Source organism: Ictidomys tridecemlineatus, chromosome X, assembly GCF_052094955.1.
Source record: "Ictidomys tridecemlineatus isolate mIctTri1 chromosome X, mIctTri1.hap1, whole genome shotgun sequence".
NCBI classification, from domain to species: Eukaryota; Metazoa; Chordata; class Mammalia; order Rodentia; family Sciuridae; genus Ictidomys; species Ictidomys tridecemlineatus.
In genome coordinates, this window is record NC_135493.1 from 29,380,814 (window position 1) to 29,395,516 (window position 14,703).

At 38.4% G+C, this 14,703-nt stretch overlaps 1 protein-coding gene across 1 annotated transcript; it reads left to right on the forward strand.

Moving 5' to 3' along the window:
• Nucleotides 1-10,076: 10,076 nt before the first annotated feature.
• Nucleotides 10,077-14,094, forward strand: C1galt1c1 (C1GALT1 specific chaperone 1). The gene is made up of 2 exons (XM_005319346.5): nucleotides 10,077-10,318; nucleotides 12,665-14,094. The coding sequence occupies exon 2, from the start codon at nucleotides 12,670-12,672 to the stop codon at nucleotides 13,624-13,626; it is 957 nt and encodes a 318-aa protein (XP_005319403.1). The 5' UTR covers nucleotides 10,077-10,318; nucleotides 12,665-12,669; the 3' UTR covers nucleotides 13,627-14,094.
• The last annotated feature ends 609 nt before the right edge of the window (nucleotides 14,095-14,703 follow it).

Here is a 14,703-nt window from a genome sequence, read left to right on the forward strand (position 1 = left end):
CCAACATCAGCAAAAGTTAGGCACTAAGCAATTCAGTGAGACCCTGTCTCTAATTAAAATACAAAATAGGGCTGGGGATGTGGCTCAGTGGTCCAGTGCCCCTGAGTTCAATCCTGTACCCCCCCATCCCCCCCCAAAAAAAATAAGAATTTCAGTCCCAGAAAACAATTTCCTTTCTGAGGATGATGGGAGTGTTTGGGGGTTCTTTGCTTGATAATGGGGTTGAGGTCAGGGAGTCAGAGTGACTTTGAGATGATTCTTCTAATATGGAGTATACATTTCAAAATGGCACTGCCTATGTCAAAGTCTTCCCAACACTGGAGATTATCAAATTGCTTGGAACAGGATTCTGTTTCAAGATGTTCTGTACACTACCCCTGAGGCCTTTAAAATTAGGGCTGAAGGACTGGGGTTGTGGCTCAGTGGTAGAGCACTTGCCCAGCATGTGTGAGGCACTAGGCTCAATTCTCAGCACTGCATATAAATAAATTAATCAAGGTCCACCAACAATTTAAATTTAAAAAAAGAAAAATTAGAGCTGGGGCCAGGCATAGTGACACATGCTGTTAATCCCAGTGACTCAAAAGGCTGAGACAGGAGGATCCTAAATTCAAAGCCAGCCTCAGCAACTTTGTGGGGGGGGGGTTCTGAGCAACTTAGCCAGACCCTGTCTCAAAATAAAAATAAAAAGGGCTGAGGATGTGGCTCAGTGGTTAAGTGACCCTGGGTTCAATCTCTAGTACCAAAAAAAAAAAAAGTAGATAATTGTAGAAAACATACTCAGGTATGGGGTGCATGGGAGGAGGGGACCATAGGCCTGGGCTGATTGAGGAAAGGGTATCTCCATTATGCTGCAGAGTTTAACTATAGGCTCAGCAGGGAGAGTGAGAAGGTAGTCTAACAGTGGTCCAGTTTATGCTTTGAATATAACCCTTGCTGCTCTGCCCAAATTAACAAATGAATTACAACTCTGACAGAGAATATTGCCTTTGAATCACTTCTTTAAAAGCTCCCTATTTCCCCTGATGGGCAGAAACACAGCCTCTGGGACACCAGACCCCTGTGTTTCTCCTTTGCCTGCAAAGCAATAGAACTTCTTTTTACTCTTTCTCCAAATTGTATACTCCTTATTGGATTGGCATGGGGACAAGGACCAAGTTTGTGGTAATAACAAGACACCTGAAGAAGAGGCCTTGACATGCTGGGCAAGTGTTCTAATACTGAGCTAAATCCCCAGCCCACTATAAATTTTAAAAACTGATGAATACCATCAACATTTAAAACATCAAGAAGAAACAATACTTTCAAATATTGCTACTAGTCAGCCATCAATGGGTAAGCAGGGAAAAGACACCTAGACAATGAATGGTGACAGAAAACCACAGGGAGCCTTATCTGACAGATGAGCACCTGGCAGATGGGGGCTTGTTATGTTAAAACCTCCCCCAGCCATAATTGCATCCCCTACCAGGTGGCCCTGGCCCTTCACTTATCACCAAAACTACCATAACCCCCAATCACCTGGGAAGCTAAAATATCAAGACCCTCACAACAAAAGCTTTCTGAGGGCTATTCAAAGGGAAAGAAACTGATTTAAGGAGAAAAAAAATAAAAGGGGGGGGCACAACTCAATTTTCTCAAAATCTCCAACTCTGAGGACCACACAACTTTCTTGGAGGTAGTCCGTGTAGTTCCTAACACAACACTGACAGCAAACAACACTAATATATTTCATTCACCAGAAGTAAATTTATCTGCAACTTGATTTCTCTTCAGATGGATCCCGGAAATGCCTGTTCTCATTCTACTAGAATCATTCTAACTACTCAACCTGAGGGGGAAAATGACAGAGGGGAAAAAAGAATAGAGAGTGAGGGCTAGCTAAATAACTGCATTTCTAACTTATTTTCACAAATTTCACAAACATTTATAGCCTATCAATTCAGGACCCTTCCAGGAACATAAAAGGGTTCATGCAAGGGAGACAGGCCAAAACTTAGGCTTGTTTAGTGTCCAAGGAAATATGAATTTGTTCACTGCTTCATTGTTAAATTGGGAGGGTTGAAAGGACAGCACCTAGCTGGGCATGGTGGCACATGCCTGTAATCCCAGTGGCTTGGGAGGCTGAAGCAGGAGGATCGCAAGTTCAAGGCCAGCCTTAGCAATTTAGTGAGACCCTAAGAAACTTAGCAAGACCCTGTCTCTAAATAAAATATAAAAATGGCTAAGGATGTGTCTCAGTGGTTGACTATCCTTGGGTTCAATTCCCAGTACCAAAGGAAAAAAAGAAAAAGAAAGGAAGGAAGGAAGGATAGTACCTAGTATAGGACCTACTTCTTAGTAAACATTACCTTCTTCCTCCCTTCTCCTTATAAAAATGATGTCTGTATTACTCTATATGGCCCAAATACAAAGCAGAATCCCACAAGACCAAGTCTATGTGCAACCACATATAAGAAAACACTTGCCAGATGCAGTGGTGCACACCTATAATCCTAGCAGATTGGAAACTGAGGCAGAACTATCACAAGTTCAGAGCCAGCCTCAGCAACAATGAGGTGCTAAGCAACTCTGTGAGACCCTCTCTCTAAATAAAATACAAAATAGGGCTGGTAATGAGGCTCAGTGTTCAAGTGCCCCTGAGTTCAATCCCCAGTACACCCCCCACGCAAAAAAAAAAAAAAAAAAGAAAGAAAGAAAGAAAGAAAACACTCCAGGCACTGGGGCTGTAGCTCAGTGGCAAAGTGCTTGCCTAGCACAAGTGAGGCACTGGGTTCAATCCTTAGCACCCAGTTTATTTGTTTAAAAATAAACAAAAAATAGAGGCATGTTGTCTATCTACAACTATAAAAAAATTAAAGAAAGAAAAGAAAACATTCCAGTGAAAACATGACATTTCAAAACTCTGGCTAAATTCAGCTCACCCCAGTCTCCAATTTTACTTCACAAAAGAATAGTTCTGGTAAAGATTTAACTGTCCTTAGAATGCTAAGTGGAATGTATGAAAAGACAAAATGCTCTCTGGCTTGGGAGAAGTTAGACAACATTCAATTGTAACACATCTTGTGCTTTCAAACACAGATTTGAAGTTAATAAATTGCCTTCACATATACACTTATAGTGTTCCATCTTGTGTTGTGAACTCCATAGACTAGATTTTTTTTTTTTGTACTAAAGATGATTGAAGTCAGGGTGCTTAACCACTCAGCCACAACCCCATCCCTTTTCAATTTTTTTTTTTTATTTTGAGTCAGGATCTCATTAAGTTGCTTAGGGCCTCACTACATTGCAGACACTGGTCCCTCAATTTATGATCTTCCTGCCTCAGCCTCCCAAGTCACTGGGACTACAGGCATGTGCTACCATGCTTCACTCACTGACTAGATTGGGCAGGGGGCAGGGTACCTCAGAGAAAACATGGTTGCACTAACCTAAGGCAGGAAATCGTTAACCACCACTGAACTCTATAGATATGTTCTGTGGCAAAACACTTTCTAAAGGTAGACATCAAAAACAGAAATCCAAAAGGAAAGAATGGACCAACTTAACATTACAAAACTTAAAATATGTGTGTGATTAAACATCAAACATCAAGGAAAACACTACAGAAAAATGTTTTTGTTATTCACATTACAAAAATCTATAGCCTTAATACAGAAATCAATTAAAGATCTTAAAAGCATGGGGAATTCTATAAGATAACTGCCAACCTGAAAAAACAGACCATTCACAGAGAAAGAAATACAAATGGCAAAAAAGTTAAAAATTAGCAAGGGAGCTGGGGGGTAACTCACAGTACCAAAGGAAATCCAGCCTCAGCAAAAATGAGGCACTAAGCAACTCAGTGAGACCCTCTCTCTAAATAAAATACAAAATAGGGTTGTGGACATGGCTCAGTGGCTGAGTGCCCCTGAGTTCAATTCCCAGTACAAAAAAAAAAAAAGTATTCACTTTTTGACCAGCAAGCCTACTTCTAGTAATCTTTCCCATAAAAATTAAAGAACCAGCATGTAAGACTAAATGTGTAAGGGAAAATGCATTATTGTTTTAATAAAAGAATGGGAAATATTAAGAGAATGGTTGAATTATCTTCATAATGGAATATTATGCATAAAATAAACAGTTTATTTCACTAACATGCACTAAACATTTCCCTAAGCACACCAAGTTGCATCTTGTATGGGAGGGTTGCTTTTGAATTTGGTTGCCTTCATATGCAGAGAAAGTAAGGCAAAATTGCATTGAAAACTGACAACACTGCTTTGGTAATACATTTCTGTGAAGTGCATGCATTATTTAGCTGAGAGGTCATCAAATTGTTGATTGACTTGCACACGAGCATTCAAATCTGTCCAGAGGCCTTTGGGAAAATAACCAACTGTCCATAAACATTCACTGGAATAATAAATAGTGAAGAAAATCTAAGGTGGATGATTTTCTGCATAAATCTTTTTTTTTTTTTGAGGGCTAAAAATATCTTCTGTGTTTACCTAAATAAAGTAACAGTAACACATGTAGCTTTTCTTTTGAGTTTCTCAATGGTTTATCTTTAAAAAACAAAATACAGAGGATCCAACCCAGTGCCTCACACATGCAAGGCGGGCACTCTACCACTGAGCTACAGCCCCAGCCCTCATTTATTTCATTATACATAAATTCTTTCAGCTCAAAGTATATATCAGATTAATTGGCAAATTTTCATTGTACAACAAATGCAATAATACTGAACAATTTTACACTTAAGGATATTTGTAAGTCAAATAGATAATCATTGATGGAAGCCTGAGAAAATGTATTACATATATTTCTAACATTTAACTACAGTTTCCTATAGCACTTTTGGTGCCTCTTATAATATGCAAAGTAGGCGGGACCATATGACTTACCATGTTTCCCTTTTGATATGTATACTACTTTTCTCCACTTCCAAAGGAATTTACTAATCATGGCTTAGATTTTTTTATATATCTGTTGCTCATAATATTTTAATAATCATACATGTCTAGATTTGTGAAGCCTGTTTCCGTGAAGAAAACTTAAAGTCACTTTATTGCATTTTTACATTCTATGTTTTAATGTTACAGTTCGATATCTGTATATTTGTATATAATGTTTTTAATTAACCTAATGTACAAAGACTGACTTTGATACTATGTATTTTTAAGAGTTTTCAGTGGGTGTTCTTGAGCTCAGCTTTAGTTGAATTGCAGGTCAGCACCTTGCATTTCAGAAGATATTAAACTTCACTTTAAAATTGTAAAAAAAAATACATTGTCTGAACAAATTTATTAATATTATTAGTAGTAGTGTTTTTGCATTGTTGGGTATCTGAGGACCTCATGCATGCTAGTATTATTTATTTTTGAGCATATTGTGACCTCTAAATGAATTGCATCTGTGTTTTCAAGCATATTCATGCTTGCAATCTCATTTTTAAATATTTTTCTATTCAATTACCACCTGAGATCTTGTTTTAAATTAACAAACCCAGCATGGTGCCACACACCTGTAATCCCAGCTACTTGGGAGGCTGAGACAGGTGGATCACAAATCCAATCTCAGCCTCAGCAATTTAGCAACACCCTCTCTCAAAATAAAAAAGGGCTGGGGATATAGCTGATTGGTAAAGCCTCCTGGGTTCAATCCCCAATACCAGGAAAAAAAAAAAAACTTAGCAAAACCATTTGCCCTCCAATAAATATATATTAAGTGTTTACAAAGTCAGGAACTTGCCAAGCATTATTTAAAACTAACTAACTATCTCTCTCTCTCTCTCTCTCTCTCTCTCTCTCTCTCTCTCTCTCTCTCTCTCTCTCACCAAGGATTGAACCCAAGGGCACTTAACCACTGAGCCATATCCACAGCCCTTTTTATTTTTTATTTTGAGATGGGGTTTCACTAAGTTGCTTAGGGCCCCACTACATTCCTGAGGCTCGCTTCAAACCTGTGGCCCTCCTGCCTCAGTCTCCCAAGCAGCTGGTATTATAGGCATGCACAACTGTATCTGGCTGTAGTCACTCTTTATTTTTTTAGAATTTCATATTTATTTATTTACTTCATGCCAGGGATTGAACCCCAACTTTTTTTGAAGACTTTCAAACATAAACAGAAGTAGAAAGAAAAGTATAATGAAACCACATATACTTTTTATAATTTCAATATCAACTCAAAACCGATCTTATCACATCTGTACCCCAGCCACATCCCTCCCTTCCAGATTATTGAGAAGCACTTTCTGGATATCATATAATTTTGCCCATAAACATTTCAATATGTAACTACAAGAGATAGGGACTTCTCTACAAAAATTCACAATATTACTAGCGCTACTAAACATACTCACAGACATATTCATATAATTTCTCATGTTATAGAAACGGCTGGGGTACAGCTAGCATAATCAGGCCCTGGGTTCTATTTTTATTACAACAGAAAAAAATATATATTACATATTCTCTTCTATAACCTTTGTAAAAAACTTACTACATTTTATGGAGCTTTCCATGTTAATATAGATAATTTCAATCCTATTGTATAGAAGTTCCATGCTCTATTTAACCAGGATTCTATTGTTGGGTTAGGGGTCTTGAGCATTTCATTATTATAAATGATGCAAATTGAATAGCAAAATTGAGTGAGTCAATTAGCATGAATCACTTCACAGAGTGCTCAGCAAATAGCAAGCTCCTTATAAATGTTAGTATTATTTTTATATTGTCAAATTACCCTGTGTTAAGGTTGAACTAATTTATATTCCCAGCAGCAGGGGTGAGGGGGCTTGTATTCCCTAAATCCTCACTAATTGTATTGTATTGTTTGTTTCTGGTGCTGGGACTGAACCCCAGGCCTGTCTTACCATGCTAGACAAGACACTAGTTGCATGTATTTTTAAAATTAGACTAAAAAAGGAATATCATTTTAAAAATGCAATCACCTAACAATAAATCAATCATCTAAATTCATTTCAAATGCCAATTATATTTTAAGCCCTGCTTAAAGTAGAAAACTTTATTTTTAGACAACCCCTTATTAACAGAGTTTTGGGTGTTGAAAATTCCATGGTTTGTTTTTGAGCATTTTGAACCATTATATCCAGTTTGGTATACCTTCCTGTATAAAACAAATCTTTTTTTTTTTTTTTTTTTTTGCCCAACATGGTGGGGAACCCTGTAATCTCAGCAGCTAGAGAGGCTGAGGCAGGGGGATTGCGAGTTCAAAGCCAGCCTCAGCATTTTAATGATACCCTAAGCAACTCAGCAAATTTATAAAAAAAATATTAAAAAGGGCTGAGATGTGGCTAAGCAGTTAAATACGCTTGGATTCAATCCCTGGTACCAAGAAAAAATCATTTTATATTCTTCTAGTTTTACTGAGGCATATTTGACAATGATTACCAAAATCAAGCTAATCAATATATCTGTCATTTCAGGTAGTTACTCTTTTTTAGAAAAAAAACATTTTATATTTTTCTATTTTAGTAAGCTTTTTCACCACTTTGACCAAATGACCTGACAAGAAGAGTTTTAGAAAAAGAAAGTACATTTTGCACTCACAGTTTTCAGAGGTTTCGGTCCATAGACATAAGGGTCCATTGCTCTGGGCCCCAGTGAGGCAGAACATCATGGAGGAAGAGTGTAGTGGAGGAAAGCCCAGAACATGACACCAGGAAGCAGAGAGCGAGCGAGCTCTCCTCACCACAGACAAAGTATATATCTTGGCCATACATGGTGGCATGTACCTGTAATCTCAGCAGTTTACAAAGCTGAGGCAGGAGGATCCCAGATACAAAGCCAGTCTCAGCAAGTTAGCAAGGCTGGCTGTAAAAGCAGTCCATTTTAGGCTTTGAATATAGCCCTCGCTGCTCTGCCACTGTGACTTAATTTTTAAAGGACATATATCCCTTCCTCTCTCCCTCCTCCTCCCCTATCTCTCCCCTAATCTCAGGGAAAACAGGATCACTTTTCTTCCCCATCCAAGGCAGAATTACCTGTTCTTGAGGATACACCCACCACACAAAGGAAGTAATTAAGACTTTGGGGATGGCACCTGAAGATCTCCAAAATGACTACCAAATCAAGAAGAAGAGTGAGTGCGTATGGATGAATTAAAACTCTAACAGAGAACAAGTAGAGTGTAGCCTTTGCATCACCTGTTTTAAAAGCCCCCTGGTTCTCCCTGATAGGCAGAATATAGCCTCTGTGACAGGAGTCCTCTGGGCTTCTCCTTTGCTACAAAGCAATAAAACTTCTTTTTCTTTTTTCTCAAAACCCTGTCCTCATTATTGGACTGGCATCAGGGACAAGGACCAAACTTTTGGTAACAAAACCCTGTCTCAAATAAATAAATAAAAATATAAAGGGCTGGGGATGTGGCTCAGTGTTTAAGCACCCTTGGGTTCAATCCCTGTGACATAAAACAATATACATACATTAACAAAATATAATGGAGATATTCTTTTTAATGTTGCCTTGCTGAAACAAGGCCTTAAAACCTGGTTTAAAATTTTCTCATCTCCACAGAAATTTTCAGTAAAGACAAAAGATTTCTACAATTTGAAGAGAAACCAGAGTATACAATGGAGATATTCTGTAGTCTTAAGTTTCTTTCTAGTCCTAGACTTCATTTTGTGTGTGTGTGTTCCTTTAGGGTACATCCCACCATTGTAATGAACTGTTTAATGTCTTTCTTCTCTGCCAGACTGAGAGCTCTATGAAGGCAGGAAACTTATTTTAACATTATAGCCCCAGAATTTAGGGTAGTGCTGCCAGGATAGTAATTGCTTATAATCTATTTGTTCATTGTTTCATTGTTCCCTGAATCTTTCAGTCTGCTTAAACTGGATCACTGCGATATATATGATTTTAGGAAATCCGGCTAAGTCTCCACTCAGTGTTATTTGAATGGGATCTAGTGACAGTGCACTTTTATACACACACACACACACACACACACACACACACACACAGTTATATATAGTAAAGTGAATTTTTTTGTACTAGGGATTGAACCCAGGGGCACTTAACTACTGATTCACATCCCTTTCTTAATTTATTTATTTTATTTTGTATTTTGAGACAGGGTCTCCCTAAATTGCAATGGTTGGCTTTGAACTTGTGATTCTCCTGCCTCAGCCTCATGGGTTGCTGGGATTACAGACATGCCACGTGGAGCACAAAAGTGAATTTTAAAAGACAGATCACATATTTAGTGAAAAGGGAGTTTGCACTCTTAATTAGGAGCCCTGGATTCTAGTCCCATCTCTGCAGTTATTTTAATGGTGGCCTTTCAAAAGTTACTTAGTAATTGTGGGCCTGGTTACTCGTCTGTAGTTCCTACATAAACTCTACAAATATGTACTGTCAACTGCATGCTGGCACTAGCTTAAGTGCTAGGGATTTAATAAATGCTTACTCTACACTTGAACTTTTGCTAAGGGGATCATGTGCACAAACTCATAATCTTCTACAAAATAGACACTTTTGTGTTATTTTCCAAACATTACTAGAAAGTGGTTGGGGATTTAGCTCAAGGGCAGAGTGCTTGCCTAGCCAATGCAAGGCCATGGGCTCCATCCTCAGTATTGTAAAAAGTTAGGAAAACACACACACATATACAGCAACCAAACTTTACAAAAGAAACCAAAGCATAACGAGGTGAAGTAACTTTCCCAGGTTATCAAAAGACGGGACGACAGGATTGGATTCCAGGCAGAGCGACTTAAAACCCCATTCCAGTAACAACTGTGAATCCTTATTCTAGAACTGAATTACTATTTTAATGGCCTGCATTTTTATCTGAGCCCGGGTATACAGTGTGGAGCATTCTCTGGTCGACAAAAGGGTAAAAGAAGCTGGAAACTTTAGAGAAACCATCTAAAAGAGTGAAACTAGCGCAGCAGGAAGCAAAGCTCTTCCGGGCCGGGGCAGCCTCTCAGCAGGGTAGAGAAGAAGTGGGAGGTGTCATCGAGTTGTACGCACTCACGCTTCTCTGGGCGTCTCATTGGGTACTGATGAACGTTCAGGTCACTCCAGCCCTGCGCGTTTCTCTGAACTCGGCGAGGGGCGGGGAGAAAAGGCACGCTGCGTGCGCGCCGACCTTTTCGACGTCTGCGTGGGAAGGCGGCCCCTCCGCCTGGCGCAGAGTTCCTCTGCCCCGCCCCCCTCCTTGGGAGCGTCAGCTTCCTTGATCTCCCCACCTTTAACTATACCAACGAGAGGACACCGCCAGCATCTAGAGCAGCCCGGCTAGGAGCGGGACTGAGTAGCAAGAACGTGAAAGGAAGCCGTGCCTTCCTATCCCCAAGCCATTCTAGACACGGGTGAGTGCCAAGGTCTACCTCCCCACCCCAAACTCACCCCGGAGCGGCTGGCCCCCTCCGCTTCTCCGGGGGAGGCCTGGGCCCTAGCTTGTTCCCAGCATGCTCTATGCGGGATGCCCTGGCAGGTGCTGAGGGAGGACCAGTGAGTTAGAGAGATGGAGAGCCACCTTCTTGGTGGCACTCCCTTGGCACTAACATGGGGTCTTGGGGTGGCCCTGTCCTACTCCTCACTTCTCCATTTTGTGGTCCTCCCTTTTACATAATCCACCTCACCCACCTTTACCTTCTAAAACTACCACTTGGATAGTTTTTGCCTTGTTTCCGTGCGCAGTTTTAAGTTTCCATCTGTCATGTTAAAAAATTCCTATCCTGTGCAGCCCCCAGTGTTACTTTTTTTTTGCCTCCCCAAATAGGAAAAAAAAAATCCTGAAATAATTGGTGAAAATAATCCTGTAAAATTTGTAGATTTATTGCGTTTTAATTAATATTTTCTCAGCCAAAAGTAGGGTCCCCACCAAGAAGAATTCCAACACATGTATGCCATTCAAGCAAAGAGGCATGTGAATTAGCATATATTGGCCAAATGAAAACTGTGTAATACAAAATGCCAAAATCCTATATAAATTAAGTTTAGAGTGTATCTGACAATTCTTTAATTAAGCAGACCTTGTTTTTTGTTGCTTCTCACTTCTTGGAATTGTTTATTGATCAAGTTCTGTGAATGATACAAGAGAACCAACATCCTTCTTCTTTCCCCACCTCACACTCAGGAATTACATCTACCAATCTATTCCACACCTTGGCCTGATAGCAGTCAAAGTCCATTTCCTTTAGAAGAAAACCATAGGAATGGTTTCCTTGTAGCAGTGTGGTCGTGTTGGGTGTAAAACGTCATCAGAGGGCTGGGGTTGTGGCTCTGTGGTAGAGCACTTACCTTGCATGCATGGGGCACTGGGTTTGAGCCTGAGCACCCCATTAATAAATAAAATAAAAAGGTATTGTGTCCATCTACAACAAAAAAAAATTTTTAAGTCATTAGATGCCACATTTTTTAATTTATAGGAAAACAAGGTTATTCGGGAACTCATTTATTAAATTCTCAATAATATGGTAGAAGCACTGTTTAGATTATTAGTCTTTAATTGAAAAAGAATTAAACAGGTCAGGAGATCTGAGTTCTAGTCTACTAACACTGACTAGCTTTGTATGTTTGGGTTACTTAACCTTGCAGTCCTCCATTTCCCTATCTGTAAAATGAGAAAAATGCCATTAGGTACCTTCTAAGGTTCCTTTCAACTTTGAGAAACAAGGGGGAAATTTAAATAGCTCACTAGAGTATTTTTTGTGGAGATAGAGAAGAGATTGGGGGAATTTTCAGCCTTTGGTAGCATAGTCGTGTGTATACAATTTTCTCAGTAGTTATATTTAATGTTTTCTTTTAATTTCTAATTGAAATGTATGTGTAGACTTTTCCCATTTCACTTCCCCAAAGAAGAAAATGCCTTTTGAGGAAGTACTGATGTTTATCAATGATCCCTATGCCTATATTTATTCATTTTTTCATCTAGATAGCTTCATTTTCATTGGGGGCTTTTATTCCATCATTAGTTGGGATGAGGCGAATCACAACCTCTGGGACAGGAGTCTCCTGTTTCTCCTTTGCTAGCAAAGAAATCAAACTTTTTCCTTTTTCTCAGAAAGAAAATGGCTAGGATGACTTATTGGAAACCCATAATCTTAGGAACGGGAGGGTAAACATTAACAATACACATTGAAATCTATCAATCTCAAGAAACTTGATTTAGATGTACTCAAAACACATAAGACATTAGCCATCAGTTAAACAAAGCAAAGGTTGAAAAGAGAAATGTTAGCACAGATGCCAATGGTGATTTGCCAATTATAGGTGATTTATCTGTTCAATCTAAAGTATTGATCTAAAAGTCCATTTATATCTTCAGAGGTACTTAAATAATATAGTGCAAGATTGGGGTACAAAATTATTTAAAGAATGATGGACAGATAACCTCTGTAACATTGGTTTCCAGGGCTAATACCTCGATTTAATGCTTGGTTAATTAAATCCTTAAAGATAAAGTACAAAAATAACCTTCCCACAGCAAATCCTCCATAGAGGAATTTCTGCAGAATTATATTTTATACTGAATAGAAGTCAGATACCATTGAAAACTAAAGATTCTGAAAGTGCTTAATACTGTCTGCAACTAAATTGATTTCAAGCTTGGGAATTTTTTTTTTTAGCATTAAGAGCAAAATGTCAGAATAAAGTAATACCAAACCAAATGACTAGACTAAGTATTTTAAGGGTCTTTTTCTTCTTTATAGGAAAAATGCTTTCTGAAAGCAGTTCATTTTTGAAGGGTGTGATGCTCGGAAGCATTTTCTGTGCTTTGATCACTATTCTAGGACACATTGGAATTGGTCATGGAAATAGAATGCATCACCATGAGCATCATCACCTACAAGCTCCTAACAAAGAAGATATCTTGAAAATTTCAGAGGATGAACGCATGGAGCTCAGTAAGAGCTTTCGGGTATATTGCATCATCCTTGTAAAACCCAAAGATGTGAGTCTTTGGGCTGCAGTGAAGGACACTTGGACCAAACACTGTGACAAAGCAGAGTTCTTCAGTTCTGAAAATGTTAAAGTATTTGAGTCAATTAATATGAAAACAAGTGAAATGTGGTTAATGATGAGAAAAGCTTACAAATATGCCTTTGATAAGTATAGCAACCAATACCACTGGTTCTTTCTTGCATGCCCCACTACATTTGCTATTATTGAAAACCTAAAGTATTTTTTGTTAAAAAAGGATCCATCACAACCTTTCTATATAGGTCACACTATAAAATCTGGAGACCTTGAATATGTGAGTGTGGAAGGAGGAATTGTCTTAAGTATAGAATCAATGAAAAGACTTAACAGCCTTCTGAATATCCCTGAAAAGTGTCCTGAACAGGGAGGAATGATTTGGAAGATATCTGAAGATAAGCAGCTAGCAGTCTGCCTGAAATACGCTGGAGTGTTTGCAGAAAACGCAGAAGACGCAGACGGAAAAGATGTATTTAATACCAAATCTGTTGGGCTTTCTATTAAAGAAGCAATGACTAATCATCCCAACCAGGTAGTAGAAGGATGTTGTTCAGATATGGCTGTTACTTTTAATGGACTGACTCCTAATCAGATGCATGTGATGATGTATGGGGTATACCGTCTTAGGGCATTTGGACATCTTTTCAATGATGCATTGATTTTCTTACCTCCAAATGGTTCTGATAATGACTGATAAGTGGAAAAAGAGCATGTGTTACTACAGTGGTACATATTTTTTTTTAATCTGTGGCACTGGTATAATTAGACATTAAAGTTTATTAGTATGTTTTTAAATAGGGTGGTATTTTTTCCTTAAAAGACAATTTAAATGTGTTAAAATGTTTTAAGAATAATTTTGCAAATAAAGGACATATTTATAAATATTTATGTGATAAATTCTAAACATTAAAAATTTGACATATTTTTGCTAATTGGTTAGAAAAATTTAACATGTCTTTTTAACTTTCTAATATATTCAAGTGAAATATCTAGTTGTGAATTTGTGATTAAAGCAAAACTTTTAGCTCTGTATTTCCTTTACTCCTAATGTAGATTTATGTTCTAAGCCACCTCAGGTGCCAGTGGATTTGCCCTCACAGAATACACAACCAAGCAACCAAGGAAATGTTCCTATCCACTATTAAAGAAAAGTTGAATTCTATCCTTTTGAGAAAATTTAGTGGTATTCCTCAGCATACACAGTTTCTATGTGACTCTGTATTTTGGCATGCAGATACTGAAATTGGAGAGGTGACTATAAAGAATGTAATGTCATTTAACTGTTGTTTCAGTTAATCAAGCTCTGAGTAGAAACTTAGATAAAAGTGAATCAGTTAAAATTTATATATTACTGTTAGGCAAATGAGTTCTGTGGAAGTCTGCAGAATTTGTTTGGGCCACCTGATAGTTTCATTTTAACTGACTCTGTCATATTTTTTGTTTATTTTTAGTTTTTTGTACTTGCTCAAATTCTGAAATTTTTCTCATTTAGTGGTTGCACCACACATAACTGTTTTTGCTGTGGAGGCCCTAACCTTGCATCCACATTGCATTACCATACCATTTACCTAATATCAGTGGCTACACAAAATCTTTACACAGTGGTACCAGATACAATTGTTCCTGCATTACAAATGTGTGAAATACGTGGAGCTGATTTGTCCAATAATCTGGCCAGCACATGCTGAATTAAGTCAGATCAATAAGCCCCCATAGGGGCTGGGATTGTGGTTCAGTGGTAGAGCGCTCGCCTAGCAAGAGCGGGACCCGG

Excerpts from the sequence above, each read along its gene's own strand:
- C1galt1c1 (XM_005319346.5), top strand. The coding sequence starts at position 12,670 with ATGCTTTCTGAAAGCAGTTCATTTTTGAAGGGTGTGATGCTCGGAAGC.